At 27.0% G+C, this 23216-nt stretch overlaps 2 protein-coding genes across 2 annotated transcripts in view; both read right to left on the bottom strand.

Annotated features, from left to right (window-relative positions):
- LOC123272527 overlaps positions 1-23216 on the bottom strand; it is a 58873-nt gene that overhangs the window by 18647 nt on the left and 17010 nt on the right. The window lies entirely within an intron of this gene.
- Positions 676-2681, bottom strand: LOC123272506 (divergent protein kinase domain 2A). Its single transcript, XM_044739362.1, has 4 exons — positions 2011-2681; positions 1209-1509; positions 982-1109; positions 676-894 (listed from the first exon to the last, which is right to left on the bottom strand). Exons 1-4 carry the CDS (start codon positions 2620-2622, stop codon positions 709-711), a joined length of 1227 nt encoding a protein of 408 aa, XP_044595297.1. The 5' UTR covers positions 2623-2681; the 3' UTR covers positions 676-708.

Genomic DNA, 23216 nt, shown 5'->3' with positions numbered 1-23216 from the left:
CTGTTAAAACACCTAACACTAAAGTTAGCCGACGTTTTTAATTTTTTTTAATTAGTAGCAAACTTGCAGTCACTACGTAACTGCAGTGACTTATCAACTATAAAAGAAATTTTGCTTTATTAAATAATGACTTTGGTTAAATTGCACTGAACTATTGACATTTATGAAGATATAAGCTCATCCCGATGTTACACTCATCAAGAGCTTTCATTTGAGTACCCACATGCATTTTTGATATATTTTTCATATATACATATACATAATATATATAAATATATGAAAAATTGATGTGGGTACTCAAATGAAAGGTCTCGATGAGTATAACATCGGCATGAGCTTACATCTTTAAAAATGTCAATAGTTCACAAGATACGAGGTCATTTCTTAATTATTGATATTTTTAAAAATATAAGCTCACCCCGATGTTACACTCATCAAGAGCTTTCATTTGAGTACCCACTTGCATTTTTGATATATTTTTCATATATACATATATATAATATATATATAAATATATGAAAAATTCATGTGGGTACTCAAATGAAAGGTATTGATGAGTGTAACATCAGGATGAGCTTATATCTTTAAAAATGTCAATAGTTCTCAAGAAACAAGGTCATTTCTTTACAAATGCAAATTTTTTTTATTATTTTGTAATCGTTTTTTCAACAAAAAAAAAATTCTAAAAAGTTTTAAATGTCGGTTAACTTAATTTTCGTTTAAAATACGCTGTAAAATTTCTTTCAATTGGTTCCCGGCTTCGATTCGTGACTTGGATCTTCTAGGTGATGCGCATTCATCGATCATGATTTTCAATTCCGGGTAATTTTTTAAAATTTCAGAAGGTATAGAATGTAAAAAACCATTCTCGTTTAATTTACTTGATAAAATATACTAAAAAAAAAAAAGAAAGTTGGATTAATAATTATTAATTCATTAATTATAATTAGTGGTTCTTCAAAAGTTATTTTGATTACACACCTGGCAAACAGAATAATAATTGTGATCGCTTATGTGATGACTGCAAATGTCATTAGGAGAGAATGAAAAACAATTATCACAGTCAATGCTATCACTGGTATGTATTGAGCTCCAGTGTTGTGGTTGTTCTTGAATTTAAAAAATATTTTATTTTATTTTACATTTTTCTATTGGGAATTAATTAGTTTAGAACTGATGATGATGATGATGATGATGATGATGATTACCTTTAGTGGGAATATTCCGGTGCAGAATAATTATATTCTCCAGATCAATGAACACTGGATTATCGCTTTCATCAATGACAATGTTATCAGATGATAAATCGGTCAGATAGAACGAGTACTCTGGATTACGAAATGTGAATTCATGGGCTGATTCAAGTAATCTGATTGCAATTTTGGCTCGCCGAAGCCATCCTTCCTGATAATAAACTGTCAGAGGTAGACCCGCGTATTCTTCTATTACTAATCGGCCACAAGCGCCGTAGAATTTGGCTACTGGCCATCCTTCATCGGCTTTCAGGATCTATAAGTACAAAAAAAATTTTAAAACAAATACAAGTTCATTTTATGAACCTGAAATCAGCAAATGTCTAACAATTTTTTTATAATACTGGAATTGAAAGATATTGAATAATTTTTAGAATTTTTTTAACAAATAAATTATAGGAATAAAAATTTATTTTTAGAAGGTTCAAAAAATTATAAATGCAATTTTTTTTAAATAATTTTCTAGACCTAGTTTATTTTATAAAAAATTAAAAAATTTTTAAGTTTCAACTAATTTAAGTGTAACATTTTTTTTTACTTTTATTACATATAAATTATAAAAAAAAAAAAATATTATTGAGAAATTTGCACTTGTAATATTTTTTTTAATTTCTAGAATTGAAATTGTTTTATTAAAATTTTTTTATAACAATTTATTTGTTATAAAAATTCAAAAATTGACAGATGTCTGTTAAATTTAATATTACGTTAATTTCTTCATTTAAAATTATATTATCATTAAAAAAATTTCACTTGCCTGAAGAATAATAGGCTCAGGATTAATTTGAATTAATGTCCATAAATTAATCAGTTCATTTTCATAAAACGTATGTGATAACTTTTGTGATAAATTAAAAATATTTTTCAAGTGTCCCGTATTTGGACACAAAATTAATTTAGAATTTCCCCTGGTGACATTTAGAGATACCTCGGATGCAATTAACGATAAATAGTATTCTTCATCAAAAATTTTAACATTACTATTTTTATTAATGTTGTCAATACATAAATGTTTAAATTTTTCACTTTCGCAAATCATGCGATCGAATAAATAAAATTCATTGTCATGAGCGAGTTTCTTCAGAACGACTCTAGTGTCCTCTAGAGTAGCATAGAAAACATTCTTTGCCGCAAACAAGTGCGACAAAGTCGTGAAAAGATCATAGAACTCAAATTTTAAATCACTGTCAAATATTTTTGCGCACGCGGTAGTTCCGTAACACGCAGGACACTTTGAAAGTTCTGTCAATTCTAATATATTGGGCGAGAGTAAATTAATTACTTGGATAATTATAATACTTGAGAAGATGATAACGATTGGAAGAAGATATTTAAGTTTTATAAATTTTTTTAGAAACAACCTACACATTTCATACAAAATGATTTGCTTTAAGGTTACATACTTATATTTCAAAGCTTATGTATATATGTATATATATGTAATATATTCATGCTTAATAATATAACCACGTGACCATTACTGCAAAGAATGAAATTTGAAAGAATGACCACGAAAAAAAATCAACTTGATTCAAGAAAAAAATTTTTAAACAAAGAAATTTTCCTTTAAGTATATTTTATTTATTTAAAAAATTTTTTTCTAAGTTAAGGTAGTTGTAGCGTGATACGCTTTTCAACAGAAAATTATGAAATTTTTTTTATTGAAAGATAAATATATTAATAATTCACTACCAAAATTTCAGATCAATTGACCGCACCGTTTTTGAGTAATTAATTTTTGAAATTGCATCTTTTACACGTAGCGGTATAGAGAGATGATAAAGTTAGTATGAAATCTTTGGCCCACTCGAGTGGTACGGAAGATTTCATACTAACTTTACCATCTCTCTATACCTCTACGTGTAAAAGATACAATTTCGAAAATTAATTACTCAAAAACGGTGCGGTCAATTTGATCTTGAGTAGTGAATTATTAATATATTTATCTTTCAATAAAAAAAATTTCATAATTTTCTGTTGAAATGCCTATCACGCTACAACTACCTTAAAAAATTTTTTTCTTGATTTAAATTAATTTTTTTTCAGTTTTTTATAAAAAAATAAGGTGGTAAAGCATTTTTTTGTAAAATGAAACCTTTTTTTTTCTTATAAATTATTTTTTATTTTATTAATAGTTTATTTTAAATCGGAATTGTTAAAAAAATTTTTAGTTTTATAAATTAATTAATTTGTGAAATCGGTACTGTAGAAACAATTATTATCAATATTTACACTTCCGAGAAGAATAAGTACCGCCATCTAACAGTATTTATAATAACTTTTATTAAAAAAACCAGTTTTAATCAAAATTTCCATAAATTCTTATTTTCCAGGCTGAGATAAAAAATTTTACAAAATTCTTCTTGGTAAATTTAACAACACTATATTAGTTTGAAAAAAATAAATTGTTTAAGAGCGGTTGATAGTTGATTTTCAAACGAGTTTTGTTCATGAATGAGATAAAATTTTGAAAAAAACGCTTCGCTCTTCGATAGATAATTTAATTAAATTATCTATCGAAGAGCGAAGCGATTTTTTAGAAAATTTTCATTTATTTATGCATAAAATGCGTTTTAAGATTCCATAAGTTGTACAAGTATGACAGAGATACTTTCGTTTGTCCAATAGAGGGCGAGAGAGAGAAAAAATGTAAACCCTTCTCAAAATTTTTTTAATTAACAATTATAATTTTAATCGTAATTATAATTATTATTGAATAATTTCTAACAAAAAAAAAAAAAGTTAAAAACTTTTTCAGGACATTTAAAAAATGTACAGCTTGATTTTGCCGTGAGTGAATCTTCAGCAACTCTGAAAAAAACTAGAGAAGAGTGTTATTAAATTTCGCGATGAAATTAGATTAGCGCGAAATTTTTTTATCAGAGAGCACGTCCGCGTCTTTAATTCGCGACACGAAAAACTGTCGCTTCATATCTCGCTTCTCTCATTCGCACTTGTTGAAAATTTAATTAGCTTGTTCGAGCGAATTTTTCAGCCTTTTTTTTTTTATTTCTTTGTAACGCACACGTTCAACTCGTGCCATCAATTTTAAGTTATAATTTGATAAGAGATCAACTCTTTTGACGCAGTATACATTTTTATAAATTTACTTTCAATAAATAAAATCAATCCGTTCAAATTATCTTTAATAATTAATTTATATGCAAGTATATAACTAATTTTCTCAATATCAAATTAAGTGTTAATAATTTCGTAATTAATATTATATCGATTATTCAAATTCATAGCTCAGATTATCGACATAACCATTAATAGCACTTAGTAAATCGAGCATTGCAATCGTAATTACTACCTTCAATAAATATTCAAATATATCTATCATATATTCATCGACCGTAATTATAACTTATTTAATTATATATCAAATCTAAATTGACCTATTTATGAAATTGATCGCTTAGATTCAAATTTAACCTGAGTTAACTTTATAATTTTTTTTTTATAAACTTATTTTTAAATACCGTAGATTGTTCGCTGAGAAAAAGTTTAAACATAAATGCAATTTCGTGGAATTTGTCGTACATTTCCGCTCGAACACCAAAGTTTCGTAATACTTTGAAGGAAATGGAATGAGTAATTTCACGAAATCTTGGTTACCCTGGAGCAATTTAGTCAGTGAGGTATATATATACCACCCGAGGAATTTCTCGATATCCGATAGACAAGCAAAGTCTTAAATTAAACTAAAATTCAAATTTTGCTTCCTTTTCTATATTATATTAAACTCGAAAGTAAAAGCTTTAATTGTTGACACTAAAGGAGGAATAATTATTATCAGAAATTTTTCATTTCTTCATAAAAGAATTTTTTAATATTTAAGAAAATTTATCAAGTTTGATAAATGATTCTTTAATATTAGATTATGTAAAAAATATTTATTAATAATTAATTCATCATTTATTAAATTAATTTGCTGACAATTCTTTAGTTGCGTTTCATTTAAATTAAAAGAAAAAATTTTTAATAAAAAAATTGCATTTAGAAATTAAAAAAAATTTTTTTTAAACTAATTATTTTTATAAATAATTTATTTGTTCAAAGAAATGCAAAAAACATTTATATGTCTATTAATTTCAAAATTATGAAGGTAATTTATTTTTTTTCAACATTAATTTATGTAATTTTCTCACTAAATTCTGGTAATAAATCAAATTTAAGTATATTGTGATAAAAATAGTTGAAATTTACAAAATGTACATCTATAAAATCAACTTTTAACTTAAAATAAAAAATTTATATATTTACTACTAAATAAATAAAATATATAAATAAAAATTATAAAAAATTGCGAAAAGGTTGGCAATAGCCTAATCGGCTCGGTACCTGCATTTCGAAAGAGTGGGACCAGGGTTCGATTCCGGCGCGCACCAATATTTTTCAATGATTATAAACTAAGAATATGTGCGTTTCATTGCCAGCCTCTGTACCGGTCGGGTTTTCTGTGGTTTTCCCATATAATTATGGAGGTAAAATGTCATTATAGAAGTACCTCCATACTATTTAAGACCGTAATGCAAATGCAGGTACTGATTATGACGCGTAAGTCGGCCACAGTCGCAGCACATGTGTGTCGGGCATGAAAGAAAAAATCCCGACATGCAGGGGGGTGGGGACGAAAAAGTGGTTGAGAGACTATATTGCGGAGAAAAAAGTGGAGAGACAATAATTCCCCACCCTCCCTTGTAAAATACTCTACAGTGATACAAGTAAAACCATCCTCAATTATAACCTCAATTATAAAAAATTGCAAGAAACGCCAAATAAATTATTTAAAAAAAAAAAAAAAATTACGAGCCCATTAAAACTCGCTATAATCTAAACATAACTTTCCTAGCAAAGATTTTCTATCTCTTTATCCATCTATATAAATATTTTTGAAATTCACTACAACATAAAACAACAAATATGTACATATTTAAACGGCATAAATCGATAGGACTAGAGAGCGTATATACTCCGATCCCGATCCCGATACTAAAACTAAATATATGTATATCTTTTAGAACACCCTCGGATATCTCCAGTACCCGGTAGCTGGGCCCATTTCAATTGGTAAACAATTTTATATATTTATTTATACATTCGCAGCAGCATCCTATCGTAAATATCAAGCTCCAGGTTTTTGAAACAGTATTTTCCATTTCGAATCGAACCGAACCAACTAGAAACTTTTTACGGTACCTCACAGCTCATACAGATCCGTCATTACCATTTCTATGATCGAACGCGAGTTGCATTTAAGCACCTGCAAATTCTATTAACATTTGCTACTTGCGCTGGATAAATTATTTATTCTACCAACTTCTCAATCTATGAATTTTTATTTATTCATACTTTTATTATTGAATTCAATTATTATTATTATTTATTATTACGCATCTGATTAGCGGAAAATTTTGTTTTGTTATTTTATAAATAAAGTATAAATGTAATATTATTTTACATATCGAGAATTTACGCAATACAATCATTTACGATTATAATTGTAATCGTTGTTTGATATTCGTCTACACGTATTTATCAAAAATATCATTTGCGCTATCAATAATTACTCAATTAACAATATATGACTGAGATAATCTTTCTGTTAATGTATATCTATTTAACGAGGCCAAATGTGAAAGGTCACAATAATAATATTGAAATTTAAGTAATTATTTATCGTTATTATTTTGATAGAATCTTTATTCATTGAATATTTTCAATACTTCAAATTTCAGGAGCAAGAATAACGTTATTAAAATTGAATTTTGGAGTTAGTTACAATTGTTACACCTCCCGATAGTAAACTAGTTGAGCCTAGTAGGTAGTACACTGTTTGTATTTAATAAATTTGATGTTAATTTATTAAATATTAATAAATTTTTTTAAATACTAAGAAATATTTGTTGAGGACTAAAAAGTGGTCTCTAATAAATGATTTGTTACAAATATTAACAAATATTTTTGCATGTAAACAAATTCTTCTATCAGTGTAGTACTACAGAAAAATTATTGTTTGTAAGAATAATTATAAAAAAAATTTTTACAAGCCAAAAAAATGTCAAATTAAAGATCAATTAAATTTATATAAAAATTTTAAATTAAAAAATAAAAAAAAGAGTTTTATTTTTATGTTACACTAAAAAGATTAACTTTTTCAGTATGATTATGGTGATAATTTGATTTAGTATCTAAACTTAACAGCCAAGTGTTTTTCACGTAATTTTAATCGCGTCGGCGTTTCACGCAATGTTGGATTACAATGGAATTATTATGACCCTTGTGCTCGCAAGTTCAACAACAAAAGAGACGACTGAGTGCCTGCGTCACTGGACCATAAGTATGCACTCGAACGCTTCGAACCCTCTTTACCTTCCCTCAAGCTAAATTCAAGCTATATCTAGTTTTCCATCAATTATATGATCCATCATCCTCTATCCTTCTGTCTGTTCTTTCAGGCTGCTAATTTCTTTTAACTCTAAGCCTTGCGTAGTATAATTATACATTATTATTATTAAAAATTATTATTATTATTATTACTAGTAATTTTGCAGTCACTATGTGACTTCCGTGACTTGTGAACTATAAATAAATAAAATTTTACTTTATTAAATAATGAATTTTGTTAAATTACACTGTACTTTCTTAACTATCGACATTTTTAAAGATATAAGCTCATCCCGATGTTACACTCATCAAGACCTTTCATTTGAGTACCCACATGCATTTTTATATATTTTTCATATATACATATATAAAATATATATAAATATATGAAAAATTGATGTGGGTACTTAAATGAAAGCTCTTGATGAGTGTAACATCGGGATGAGCTTATATCTTTAAAAATGTCAATAGTTCATGAGATACAGGATCATTTCTTAATTGTGTATCTAGAGACAGAGCATTTTAGAATGCAGCCTAAATACTTATTATCATAAATTGACTATTCTTGAGAATGATATGAAACCATTTGCTTATCCTCTTAATAATATAGATTACATTAAAAATTATATAAAAACAATGTTACTCAACAAGTTGTTGATAGTAGATTTATCAGTTGATCGATAGATCTATCGATCTAGATTTGTAGGATGTAACGGGAAGAGGCGTGGAGTAAAGTGTATCACGAGCTCACATGTTAACATGTTTACATATATCATACATGTGCAGTTAACTCACTAGATTTATTATACACTTATATTTATACTTAACTATTACAGTTTCTGCAGTTCAGTCTCTTTCATAAAAGAGAAAGATCCAGTTCAGTTGTTATGCGTTGCTCACGGGAAATAGTTTATATAAAATCCCGTGTTTATCTGTGAATTTTTATTCAAACTTATACAAAATTATCCTATTATTGATTAAATAATTTTGATCTAGTGTTAAAAAATTTTTAATCAATTACTAATTTTTTATTATCGATAATTGTGACAATGCCGTTTTTTAAGAAATTCAGAAAATTTTCTAGACACCGAAGTAAGTGAATTTTATAATAATAATAAATAAAATAATTGTTTAAATTTTATATGATTTATTATTTTTAAGAAAAAATTTTTCAAAAGTTTATTATAAATAAACAAAATAAGTTTGTAAATAAAAAACGCAATATCTGCAAAAGTTGATTTGATAAAGATTCAGAATCACTGCAGAGTTCCAGTAAATGGATAAAAATGTGTACACGTGCGCTGAAGTTGCAAAAATTCAATTTATATATTTCTTTAGTGCGTCTGATTCATCTTAAATTTGATAAAATGAATTTCATAACTGATTGAGTTTCAAACTTACATACAAAGTAAAATAAAAATTTTATAATATTTATATTAATATTTTTATTTACACTTTTTTATGCAAGTATTGACATTTTATTGAACAAAGAACTGTCAAATGCTTTTTATATTTTTACTGACTAGAAATACTTCAATATTTTAATTAAATTTTTCAATTTTAATTCTTGACATTTTAGACAATAAATCCTTTTAGGTGACATCCAAAATTTACAATCATCAAAATAATTATTTTCAGTAAATACTTCCTCAACTTTTGTAATTGCAGTCTCGTCTCGTCATACATATTAATATGAATATATACAACAAAATACTTAATATCTCTCCACCTGGTACTTCTCACGTCTGGTGTGGCGTAGCAATTCTCTGTAATAATATAAAATATCATAATAGGGACAGTCACGTTCATACAATTCGCGAGATTAAAATAGTTACAGTTATAAACAATTTTCGCAGTTTCAAACAGCGTCTAAAGTTTCTTCAGCAGTTTAAAGTGTATCCTCTATTGCTGTTCTACTATCTGTTCATACATGTATATCTACAGATAATGCCGTAACATATATAAATTCAATTTCACCGATTACTCACCTGGAACAAAATTTAATAAATCATTGTTAGATAAACTACAATTTCATCATAAAAAAAGGCCATTCGGCATCCGAAATGGAAGTAGATTTTTCAAATAAAAAAAATTGATTTTTAATAAAATAATATAATAACAATGATAATGTATAACTTAATTCATGAATAAAAAACAAAATTCAATAATAAATTTAAAACTATTTACAACAAATTTTGGAAAAAAAATTATCTTGTGAAGAAAAAGTTTCTCAAATATTTACCAAAGAATTGCACAGATTATAAGATTTGAATTATAAATGTCCAAATTTTAAGTAACTGCTTAGAAACAACAGTTTTCAAGTTAATCAGAATTTTGCAACCGGATAAAATTTTAGTTGAAGAAAACAATGGTTAGAACTAATTTGTGACATATTTACTGACAACCTACCCGAAAACATTACACAAAAGACTGATCAATATCGTAATTATTGAATTTACATCATGATTAAGCTATGATGTAGACAATAATTCTAAAACGGCTGCAACAGTAAAACTGTTTCATTAAACGAACTCTAAAAGGAGTAATATTGAGGCTACTACCACTTCTAAGTAGTGAAAATTGAAGCTTATTAAAAGAGCTTTACGATGCATTTTACCGAATTTCAATATTTTGTTTAGTTCAGTAATTATACCAAGTTGAAGTAGTAAAAACATCAATTTTTACGATTTTCAAAATTTCAAAATCCTGTCATTTCCAAATTACTCGTCCGATTAAGCTCATCTTCGAACTTAACCTTGGTCTTGATCGATAGATAAAGCATGCTGAGTTTGAGAAGAATCGGTCATAAATTGAAAACGCTATCGGACTGACAAGCCGCGTTATATCGTATAAATATATATATATATAAATACATACATATATAAACTTTTGAACTATATATATTTTCTGACTCAGCTCGACAAACTAAGTCAGAAAATGGCTAAATTTTTTAAAAGTTGCGCCACGAGGACGGCTGCAATAGTTAGATTTTTATAAAATCTACTAAAAATATCACCCAGAAAAAAAATGTTCTTGAATCAAGTATATAATTTTGAAGAACTTAATTCTAAGAAGTTTTTCAAAATAAATAATAAAATTAAATTAATTAAATTAAAATAAAATAATTAAATTAAAATAAATAATAAAAATATAAATTTTTAAAAGTAAATACTAAAATACTAAGAAATTTTTTTTGATTTAAGTAAATTTTACTTGATTCAAGAATTTTTTGTCTTAATTCAAGACAATTATCCTCTTCAAAATTATTTTCTTAGTTCAAGAATTTTTCTCTCGGATCAAGTTAATTTCTTTTTCAGTGCAGAGTCCCAAGTTTAAAAAAAAAAGTTAAGTAAGTAACGATAGATAAATAAAAAACTGAGTTACCGGCAATTATTAACGTAAGATAAACTATGGTCATTAAAACTACTTTCACGAGATCTCGAGTTATATCACGTACTCCAACTTCTTTCTAATCTAATTGTCATTTTTATTTTTATTTTACGTATTATTGACCCGAGGAAAAGCAAAGCAGCAATAATGGCAATTTATTTTCACTAAACAAGAAAATAATTTTATTCCGTGTTAATGGAGAATTATTTTACCATAATATGGATGTATATATATTTATACAGAATTACTATAATTAAAACCGACTCTCACAGCCGTTTAGTGTCAAAATTTAACGAACTTGCGTTCAATTATTTTGCCTGCAGATCATGGTACTGCCGGTTATTATTAGATAATTTGTGTATCAATGTTTAGCTATAATTTGTATGATTTATTTTGCAAGAAGAAAATTTTTTAAATTATTTTTATGATAAACAAAAGATGAAAAATTGGAAGAGAGAAACTTATCTTGTGTTAAATTTATCACGCTCATTTTTTTATTTATTTTATCCACAAATTTTATTATAATAAATATCTAATCTAATTATTTTTGTGATAAAAACACAAAATTGAAAAAAAATTTTTACAAAATTGAAAATTCGGATTTTTTGTCGTTATAAAGAATGAAATAAGTATTTAATAAATAGAAAAAAATAAACTTCACGACCATATTTCGCTGTTTAAATTGCAAGGCGCATTCAAGAAAATAAGTTATTATTGAACCGTTAAAGATTTGATAATTTATTATCCCACAAATTTTATAGCTGGAAACTTAAATTTACCGTCGCAGTTCTGTCGTAAAATATAATTTTATAGGTCAGTTTGTTAGGTCGCATTATGATGGTGGGGTCAGTTAGTCGGAAGCGATATCGATGTTATACTGTCTCATTATTTTAAGAGAATAGTAATGCTTATAGTGATCATTTTGTAACTAATTAAACTCGATAATCGAGAGTTGTTAAAATTTATCGTAAAAGTTTTTATGGCGTCGTAGATATTTAATAGACTATTGTTAGGAGTTTTAAAATCAATAACAAGAAAAACAAAATTTTAAAATGTTCAAACTTATTTTTTTTCAGCTTTAAAATAAGAAAGTTATACATTAAAAAAAAAGTACAATTTAATTTTAATTAAAAATTTTTTTGTTTTCAAATTAAAGCTCTAATAATTCTCTAATTCTAGGTAAGATAGATATAATTTTTAAATAATTTAATAATGCAAAAATAACATTTCAGTTGAACAAAATTTGTAAAATTTCAATGGTTAAATTTTAGGGTTGGGTCCTTTTTACCCAGTTTGCTTTTCAGTGGTTAAGACTTTAAAGAATGGTCTAAAAAACTTTAAAAAATGGTCGAAAAAAATGTAAGCAAGGTTTTTTTTTTTTTTTTTTGATAAAAAAAATAGTGAGAAAAATGTTTTAAAGAACACACCAACTTTAAAGTTCCTGTTATTCTAAAACAAAAAAATAAAATAATAGTTCTGTTTTTAATAACTGTCTCAGAACATTGCTACAACGTTTTAGTTTTCCTGGACGAAAAAGTTTTTATCGACAGCTGTCGAGGACATTCGTAACCAATAGTTTGATAATAAACAAACTGACGTTCTCATTGGACATTTCATATATTTATTTAATATATAAATAATACGCTATAAATATAAAATCATACTTATTCTCAAACTTCATTAAAAGTCCCTGAATAATGCAACGAAAAAAAAAAAAGTTCGATTGCATTAAAACACTGGAATACGAAAAGCTCATTAATTAAAAATTTTTTCCTATTTTCTTTTTGTTTTCTTAATTCAACTTCTGATTGCGCGATTCTTACCGAGCACTAACTCGTGGAATACTTTACCTGATGCTTATTTTTTATCTTTTTTCTCTTTTCTATTCATTTCGAAAGCGAGCTGGCTGATAAAAGGGATTTAGTAGTGTGGGTCTTGCACTCAAAGTATCGTTAACCTCTTATCCTTTTCGCAATAGTGCAAGGCGTGGCCACCGAAGATAAAGTACAGCAAGCCCCGCAAATTTTACTGAGAGTTCAGCATTTATAGTACAGTATTATCCGCTAAGTACCAAAATAAAATAAAACAAAAACACTTGGACTATTGTAAGCCCTAAGGCTTTGCCGTGAAATCAATAACTTTTTTTTATTTAGCTTATGAATACTTTTTTTTATCTAGAGGAAAATATTATTGATAGTCGATGGAAAAAAATTGTTGACAAAAATGCTAAATTTTTATTTTATTTATTTTTTTTTATGTAATAATTGTGTATTTTTTTAATTGGACAATACATTTATCCTGGAGAAATTTATCATGGAAAAATTTTGACGATTAGTAAATCAAATAGCGCGACAATTTATGTAACAATGCTTTATTAGCAACCACGTGTTACTTACAACAGATGAAGCCAAATTTGTAGTAAAATTTACGATAAATTTTTTTCACTCTAAAAAAAATTAATTTTATTAAAAAAAAAATTTTTAAATGAAAAAAACTATTTTAAGTTTAAAATAATTAAAATTATAATTATTGTTTTTTTATAATTAAAATTATGAATAATACATAAAGCGTACAAATGTGTACACAAATTATGACTACAAAAAATTTTTTTTTTGGTAGTAAAGCACTCTCCAATCCTTTACATACACAGTAAAAAATTTTACGTCAAAAAACTTAAGGTAGTTCAAGCACTAAGGCAACTTTCGATAAAAGGCTTGATTTTTTTTTTAATGATGTTTAAATATGTCTGAATAAATTCCGAAAATTTGAAGAAGATTGCCCGATTATTGAAGTAAATAATTAAATTTGAAAATGAGCAATTTAACATTTGTCTTATGGGGTAACCTCTAAACATTGATACATTTCTGTATTTTTCTCGTAAAACTGTCGGTGAATATTTTCAAAAACTTATAGAAGAAAGTAAATATATTAGTGATATATTTAATTAAAAAAAATTTACACTTGTCCGACTAATTAAAGTGTAATAATTAAAAAAAAAATAAATGCCGCTATTAGCCAATGTTTAATGTATATTTATATATTGAGGAAAGTCATATTGTTACCGCTCGTACTACCTTAAAAATTTTTGTCTTAAATATTTAATACTTTTATGTGAAAATTTAAGATTTATTCTGTTAAATCAACAAAAAAAGTGTTAAATATTTATCATAAAAATTTTTTGACGCAAAATTTTTTACATTGAGAAAAAAAAAATACTTTTATTAAGAAAATTTTCTTGATACGAGAATTTATGTTCCTGAAAATTTTAAAGAATTTATATTCTTAGCTCAAGAAATGGTTAAATTGATTGAAATAATTTTTACTTAATTTAAATAAAGCTATTATTTTGTTTATTTATTATCCAAAGATAAATATTGATGTTCCTCTCTTCAGAAATTAATAATTAATAATAATAAAATATTTGATCCTCATCGAGTTTCTTGAACCAAGAAATTGTTAATTGAGTAAAAGTATTTTTTTTTCTCAGTGTACTGGGTACTTAAATGCAGAATTAAAAAAAAATGAGTAAATTCAACGACTGAATTTGAATCATCCATCGCTGATTGAAATTCGCAGCCACTAGATTGCTGAAATATCATCGAATGAAATTACTTACCCCGGAATAGAATAGTATCTCAATTGTTGGGGATCAACATGTTTCATTGAGTATCGTTCGGCATCGGAAGACCGGTTTCGGTAGCACTGAGCGGTGGAGGATAAACCGATTGAATAGCTCACGAATACCTCCAATGGTATCATATATCATTCATCATTCATCATCCAGCTCAAACTAATGCACTCCTCTGTGTCGCAACACCCAGCAGCAGCAATATCTTCCTCATAAAATTTAAGCTCTCGGTCGTTGATCCTCTATCCACTCATCCTCTATTTCCTTTGATTCTTGGCGTATATCGCGGACCAAATCCACAGATAAAATCTCGTGTATCCAGACCAATACGATCCACTCACTCGGATATTGTTGGTGCGAAATAGACACCGTGAATCACACGGTCTACTCTCGCGAATTCGATATCGGCTCTATTGCTATTTTACCCAGAATCGACGATTCCAATCCGCATCTACCGGTCCTTTTATCGATTTTACCATCACAATGGACAGCACATACTATAATGTAATGTATTCCCTTTTCATATACATTTATATATATATAGATTTATCTGTCCATATAACAGTCAGTCAACTTCGATTCAGTTTTATATTATATGAAACTACGCTTTTGCGGTTTTTCTCTGTTCGTTCTACAGCGATGGGTTATTCAGTAAAATACACCCTTTTTATCTTTTTTACGGATAATCGTTCAATAGATTAATAACAGCTGAGTGACGTTTGCGGGCTAATGGGAATTAATAAATAAAATCGAAATTTACCACGAGATTAATTAGGCAAACATTGAAGATTTATTCAATTTTATATGGAATTAATTTGCTACATAAATCTGTTCAGTTAATACTCTTTTGTTCTGTAATATATGAAGCTAATTTAGTGAGGTAGACGGCGGGTTTAATAAGACCTCTTTATGAAAAAAAATTTACATCAAAAATATCGAAAATGTATAATATATAAGCTACATAAAATTATGTACAAATAATACATTTTTATTTGTTAACTTTTGATCGACTTTTGTGAATATTTTTTGTCTTAATTTAACTACAATTGAAATACATTAAAAATATATTTTATTGATTGAAAATATCTGTAATTATTTTGTACACTGATAGAAGGATTTGTTTATATTTAATAAGTTTTATTAACTGTTAATAAATGATTTTTTAACATCATAGGATTTAATAAATATTTATTAACAGTTTAATAAATATTTGTTAGCTATTAATAAATAATTATTAACTATTAATAAATGTACTTTCCTCCCAAATAAATATTTATTGAATGTTAAAAAATATTTATTAAATTAAATTATTAATAGTTAATAAACCCTTCTATCAGTGTATTAACGAAATATATTTTTTTAAACAGTAAAATTTAAGTAATTTAAAAATTCAAATTTCTTTTATTTAAAGTCGTGAATATAAAATAAATAATTGTTTTTTCTTCACAATAGAATTAATTAATTAATTTGTTAAAAAAAGAAACTGAAAATGTTAATTATTTTATAAATATTTAGGCTTTGTCTGGACATACAATTTCCTAAATTTTGTCTTTAATTTTTTAAATTTGTAAAAAAAAATCCCGAAAATTGATTAAGGTATTCAAAAAACTAAAATAAAGTTATAATTAATTCTACTTATTTATAATAAAATTTATTGAAGAATAAAATTAAAAAATAAATAATGAAAAATTGTTTGAAATATTAAAAACTAATTACGAATCTCGTATATACGGATCTGTCACCAAATAAATGATTTAATAAGAAAATGAATAAAAAAGCAGCATAATGGGAAGGGACAAAACTACTTGTCAGTCACTCGAAACCCTTTCGACATACATTTCCCTCTATATCTTTGCTGATGCGGGTGTTCTCAAGAAAACCTCTGGTGAATACCGAGCTTTCCTACATAACTTACTCCCTTGAACTCTCCTCCTGACAATATATCCATTCTTTCTCCATGCTACCCCTGAGTATCCTACATCTTGGATTTTTTGTGCCCAAGCTGCCGACGCATTCATGCATTTTCAAGCGCTCATTCTTTCGCACAAATGTCAGTCTACCAGCGTCGTCAAATTAAATTTTCCAAGGTGAAGAATCTACGAGACTCTTCTTCTTCTTCTTCTTCTACTTATTCTTATTTTTTCCAAGCCACTTCTGAGCAGACTCTCAACTCAAATAAATACAATTACGTGAGGAAGAATACGGAAAGGACGTATTTGTGCGTCCCGTGACAACAATTTTAATTTATTGTGCATTAGAGTGTAAATTTTCACACTCTCAAGGGAACAAAAAGGTTTTTAGAAAAAAATATCCCAAAATTATTATTGACCTTTCTTTTTTTAAGCGTAACATCATCCATTTTTGGTTATTTTAACTTCGATTGGTACGATCAATAATAATTATTTAGGTTAATGTCTTAAATAAAATTATATGCTAGAGATTAAATTAAGTAATCCATAAAAGCGGCGATAGTGGTAAATTTAATTTGGAATTATGCAGGAATATATGAGTGGTAAATTTTGTAATGGTCATCAAAATTTGATCAGCTCTAATGGATGTCCTTAATAGTCGTTATTGCTCATGAATATTCCTATTATATTCTATAATATTCGCATCAAATTTAAGAAAAGTATTATTTTAAAATTAATGTTCAGATTTCAAGTTTTTACTGATCGAAATTTTTTATTTTTAAAAATTTAATATAATTTATCGGTGGTAAAAATTGTAATTACTAGTTATTTATTGAAGAATATATTGTAAATATTTTTCTAACGTATTATTGTTTGATTAAACTTATAGTTTGTATAAACATAATTATTTTTATAGTTTGGAAAATTTATTAATGAGTTTTTATATGAAAATTTTCATCAAAAAAGAAAAAATAAAATACTCATTTAAAAAATCTTATGCTTATAAAAGTAGCAAGGAAAAATGCAAACATTGAAGCTTTTAATTAACAACCGGGTTGTCGTAAAAATGAATACAACCAACAGATTTCGTCTCGTAAATTTTTTACGTAAAAGTTTTGCGGGGAATAAGATGCTAAAAATAATATTATATAGTGAAATGTTGAGTTTATAGGTATATATATATACATATATATACAAATAGGTAAAAGGATGGGATAGCAGCTAAGTGAACGGACGGAACTCAATTTTCAGTGAATTACTTTTCTACGATCGACGTGAGAGCTTGAAAATGTTATTTGAAAATAATACGTGCTGTAGGATGAGCATTCAGAGAAATAATTTCTAAATTTGAGCTCTTACTATACAACAACGCCCGCGTTTTTGAGTTATCAATTTAGATTTTTTTATCTCTAAATTAAATTAAATACTCAAATGTTAAAAATTATTTTTGAATTAGAATTATTATTTGTTGGAATTTAAAATTAAAGATTTTGGGTAAATTATCTTTTAAAATTTGTGTCAATAGTAAATTATATGTTGTTATTAATTATTTATGGTTTAATATTAATTGTTATAATTTTTTTTTATTAAAAATATTGTTTTGTAATTTTTTTTTCACTAGTACAAAAAGTAAAAAAATTTACTATCGATTTTTGATGAAAGACAGAACTTGATAGTTAATTATCAGTGTCAGGTAACATTTGTACCCGATTCAGCTCAACTGTCATTTTTTTCCAACCAACAAAAATCCGCAAACTGTCAGTAAAGTAGAGACATAAAAAAATCTGCTGAGACAATATCAAAGAAGATGAAAAAGATAATCCGAAGATCGTCCTTTGTAAAACGGGTAATTTCTATGTCTGACTTGAACCAAACTCCAATCACTGAGTTTAAGAGTGCGCTTAGTAGTAAAAGTAAAACAAGAGCTGAAAAAAAATAAGAAAAAATACAGTAAATAAGATAAAGCCAAAAATACATTTTTAGACAGTGATAAGAGACCCAAGATTGCTATAGAAATAGATTCGGTCCTCGAGTGAAGAATTCCTTTCGGGAAGTTGAAAAAAGCCGGGCCATTAGTAAAGAGCCTCAAGACCAGACGTTTATATATATATATTTTTTTTAATACTTGGGGAAGAAAGTTAAGCGGAAAATGAGAGAGTGAAAGGAAGAGATCGAGGAATGGCTCTCGTGAGAAAAGATGCTTGAGCTGAAAAAAGAGATGACATTGAGGCGTTAAATTATAGGGGTTGATATCCTGGTTTAACTTTTCTCAGTGAGATATTATCGATCTGAGATCCATCGGCTTTAGTCACCCACTGATTATTTGGCTTTTTGCTTTCATTCTCGGAAAAATAAATTAAAATTAAATCCTTTTCTCATTGAAGGATCATAATTGAGTGAATGGAATGTAATTCTTTTTTTTTATTTTACTTTGCGGAAATTGAATGGAAAACTATTCAACTTTTTTTGAAATTAAAAATGGGTCAGATAACTTTTAAACTTTTGTAATACAAGAAATTTTTGAGAAAAATAAATGATTTAATTTATAAACCGCTGATAAATTCTTCTCTGTGTGGAGATCGCAAGAATAAGTATAAGCATAAGTTAATGGAGGATTTTCTTATCCGGTTGAGTGACTTCTTACATCAGCCAACTGAACAGACGACTTGAATTATCCCTACTGTACATAACAGGCTGCTCTGATTATTTTATTCCACACGCTATCTCCTTAACTCAATTCCCCGACCTCCAGTTTCTCGTGTAAGCCACTTACCGAAATTGCATCAGCCACCTCAAAGTAAAGACCTGCATTTTTCGTCTTTAATAAAAAGAAGAAAAAAAAAATAAGGATTGATGGAACATCCAGACAAAAAACTTGCTTTGTAGATCTAATCTCAGACTGTTTACGAAATACTCATTCTATTGATTGTCTTTGGTTCAATTAATCTTGTTGTCTCGAGGTTTTTTGAGATTTTGATTGACCCTTTTTATAAATCAAGGCCAAGGCTCCCATTTGCAGGAAGAGAAATCGAAAATTATAATTTATAATGAAAAACAGAGTACTTTACTTAAAAATAAATTCATTATGTGATGCCATTTTTTAATTTCGAGGTTATTACTTTTTTTTTTTTAATAGTAATTGTTATCAGTTATAAATTTTGATATTTAAAAATATGTTAATATTTTTAGAGACATAGAAAATCGGAAATAAAAATATTAAAAAATTTTTTTAAACGTTTGACTGGTTTGATTTTTAAAGAATCGAAATTGATTAATTTTTTTTTTGTTTTAAAAAGTTCTCTATTTAAAATTTTAATTTTTAATCAACATTTTGAAAGCGATTTATTTAAAATTTATTAAAAAAAAAAATGAAACCTTCATTTTTAAACAATTACCAAAAACTAAATAATATCAAAAAAATTTCAATTATTGTTGACAATAATTATTAAATCCAATGTCCGCTCGTAATGATTATTAGTAACAATAATAAGCATAATTATAAAATCCCCTGAAGCAAATAAAATTAAAATTATTAAAAAAATTTCTATTATTGTTGACAATAAAATATTAAATCCAATGTCCGCTCATAATAATTATTAGAAACAATAATAAGCATAATTATAAAATCCCCTGGAACAAATAAACCTTCAATGGGAGAGAATCTGTTTTAATCGATCATAACGACAATTTACCAGCGCATTAATTATAACCGTTAATTATAACCGCAGTATTGTATTTTCGGCTTATGACCTCAAAATGCGATATCATAATTTTAATTTTACCTCTTTATTATCAAATAAAAGTTATTTTGTATTTATTAACTCAAAATTAAAAAAAAAGCACACATTTCTTCGTTAAATGTTCAATGTTGTTTCTCTGATAAAATTTGGGCAATGCGGAAAATATTAGATTACATTTGATATTGTTGGTCTGAAATATAAAAAAAGAAAATAACAGTATTATTTTAGAGCCTATCTGAGTTTTACTGACAAATTTAAGGCACTCAGTCACGTGAAAAAAGGTCTTTGCTCTTAAGGGGTTCGCTTCCTTCCGTCTGTTCTTGTGAAAGCGGTCTAGTATTATATATTAGAGAGGCAACTCACCGCGATTTTATAATACGATGCCACAGACTCGTTATTATTATTACGAAGTACTGCTGGCCCTGATGGCACTAACCTGTCACGTAACTCAGGAGTCGAGGGTTGAAAGCTAACATCTCTGTCCCGTTATAATCTCCCCTATGTATATTATAAACATATTCTTCTTTGCTAATTTTATTATTTAATTATTTAATTAATTGTCTATAAAAATTTTATAATTGATAGAAAAATTTTTTATTATTTAAAAATATTTCTTAATATTTAAGAAATAATTTTTTTTTCAATTAATAATTTTAGCATAACATTTCCATTTAAAAAACAAATTCTTCCATCAGTGTTTAGGAATTGCAATTTTGATAAGAGTTAAATGAAGAGAAAAGAATTTGGTTTAGGATTATTACACCGATAGAAAATCCGATAATCTAGGAACACATTATATTGGTATATGTATTGGATATTAGATTTGCAGTTGACGTTATTTCGAACGAGGAATCGATAGATGTGGTAAGAGGTAAGAGGTAAGACATACAGTGTACAGGAGTGAAGAATATCAACCAGCCCTTTCTCGCTCCATCTCTATCTCTATCGTTTTCCTTTACATTATCCGATGCAATAACGTCGAGTACTACCAGTAGAACGACGACCCTTACCGTTTACCCTTACCCTACACTCCAGTGCTCCAAACCTCGTGCTTGGAATTCCTCAGATACGTATACATCCCTTCGGTACGGCGACTAATCCTCCCCAGACCAATATATGTTGTATTGAAGAAATATTCAAGATGCGCATTTTTATTTCAATTTTATTGTCATCTCAAACAATTAATCTAAATAATTAAAAGAATAAGGAAAATTTTATTTCCGGGGAATTTTTTTGATAAAATAAATTTTTTTTTAGTTATAATTAGTGTTATTAGAAAATTTTTGATTTGAATTTGTAACTTTTAAAGATTTTATATGATTTTTAACAATGAACAGATTGGAATTCCGCGTGAGATAAAATTTGTTTATTTATTTTTGTACATGTTAGTGTAGTTTTACGTCAAATATTGATCCATAGACATTGACAGAATAAAAAAAATTTTGTGATAGACATCTGTTTTATAAAATGGTTTTTCTATAGTTAAATTTAGTACTATCAAAAAGGTCATGACCTGAATTTATGATTTTCTCAGTTTGATATTTTTTCAGCGATAGTCAATTTATTGTCTAAATGATTAACAGAACTAGAAAAATTTTATGTCGGGCATTTTTTATTTTATAATAGAGTTTTATAGTTTAATTTGGTATTATCAGAAAAGTCTTGAGGTCAATTTGTATCTTTTTACAAATTTATGTATTTTTTAATGACGGTCAGTTTTTTATTTTAAGTTTTTAGAGGAATTTTTAATAATTTGATGGTTCTATAAATTTGTTTTATTAAATTATTGTAAGAAGGTTGGCAATAGCCTAATCGGCTCGGTACCTGCATTTTGAAAGAGTGGGACCAGGGTTCGACTCCGGCGTGCACCAATATTTTTCAATGATTATAAACTAAGAATATGTGCGTTTCATTGCCAGCCTCTGTACTGGTCGGGTTTTCTGTGGTTTTCCCATATAGTTATGGCGGTAAAATGTCATTGTAGAAGTACCTCCATACTATTTAAGACCGTAATGCAAATGCAGGTACTGATTATAACGCGTAAGTCGGCCACAGTCGCAGCACATGTGTGTCGGGCATGAAAGAAAAAATCCCGACATGCAGGGGGGTGGGGACGAAAAAGTGGTTGAGAGTTATAATGACGGGGTTGAGAGATTATATTGCGGAGAAAAAAAAAAAAAAAAAAAAAAAGTGGAGAGACAATAATTCCCCACCCTCCCTTGTAAAACACTCTACAGTGATACAAGTAAAACCATTCTCAATTATAACCTCAATTTATTAAATTATTGTTAATTTAATTTGGCTGCCCAATTTCAAAACACAGTAACTAACATTTAAAAATTGTTTTCAATTTTTCTTGTTAAAAAAAAGTTTGCCCGCTAAATTGATGAAAAATTTGATTTATGAATAGAAAATACTTGAATATAAATATTTTTAGCAAAAAATACTTGAAATTAAAGTCTTAAAGTTGTAAAAAATGCAGCAATTCTAGAAAAAATCAGGTATAAAAATTTTGCAGTTCCTGCGTTTTAAAATTGGGCAGCCGAATTAGCTTTTAGTTAATTCGCTCTTTGATAGCAATATTATTTTTAAAATTTATTTTAAAAGTACCCAAAAAACCCAAAAAATCATAAAGCTTAATTTTTTTTTATAATTTTTAATTTTTGGCAGACACAGTGACTACAGGTTGCTATTTATTATTATTATTATTATTTAAAAAGTTAAAGAGAATTTTAATTAAATAAGGAACTGTTGATTGTAAAAAAATAAATAAGTTGATGAATAAAATAATTTGTCAAGAAGTAACCTCTAGTAATTATAAATTGTAAAAGTCATTACTAATGGAAGATAAGTAGTTTGAGTAAGGTTGATGGGACAAAGTATTAAATAAAATAAAATCTTAGAA

This window comes from Cotesia glomerata, linkage group LG10 (assembly GCF_020080835.1).
Source record: "Cotesia glomerata isolate CgM1 linkage group LG10, MPM_Cglom_v2.3, whole genome shotgun sequence".
In the NCBI taxonomy this organism is placed as follows: domain Eukaryota; kingdom Metazoa; phylum Arthropoda; class Insecta; order Hymenoptera; family Braconidae; genus Cotesia; species Cotesia glomerata.
Note: the sequence above shows the minus strand (reverse complement) of the source record. Positions and strands in the feature narration are given on the sequence as shown.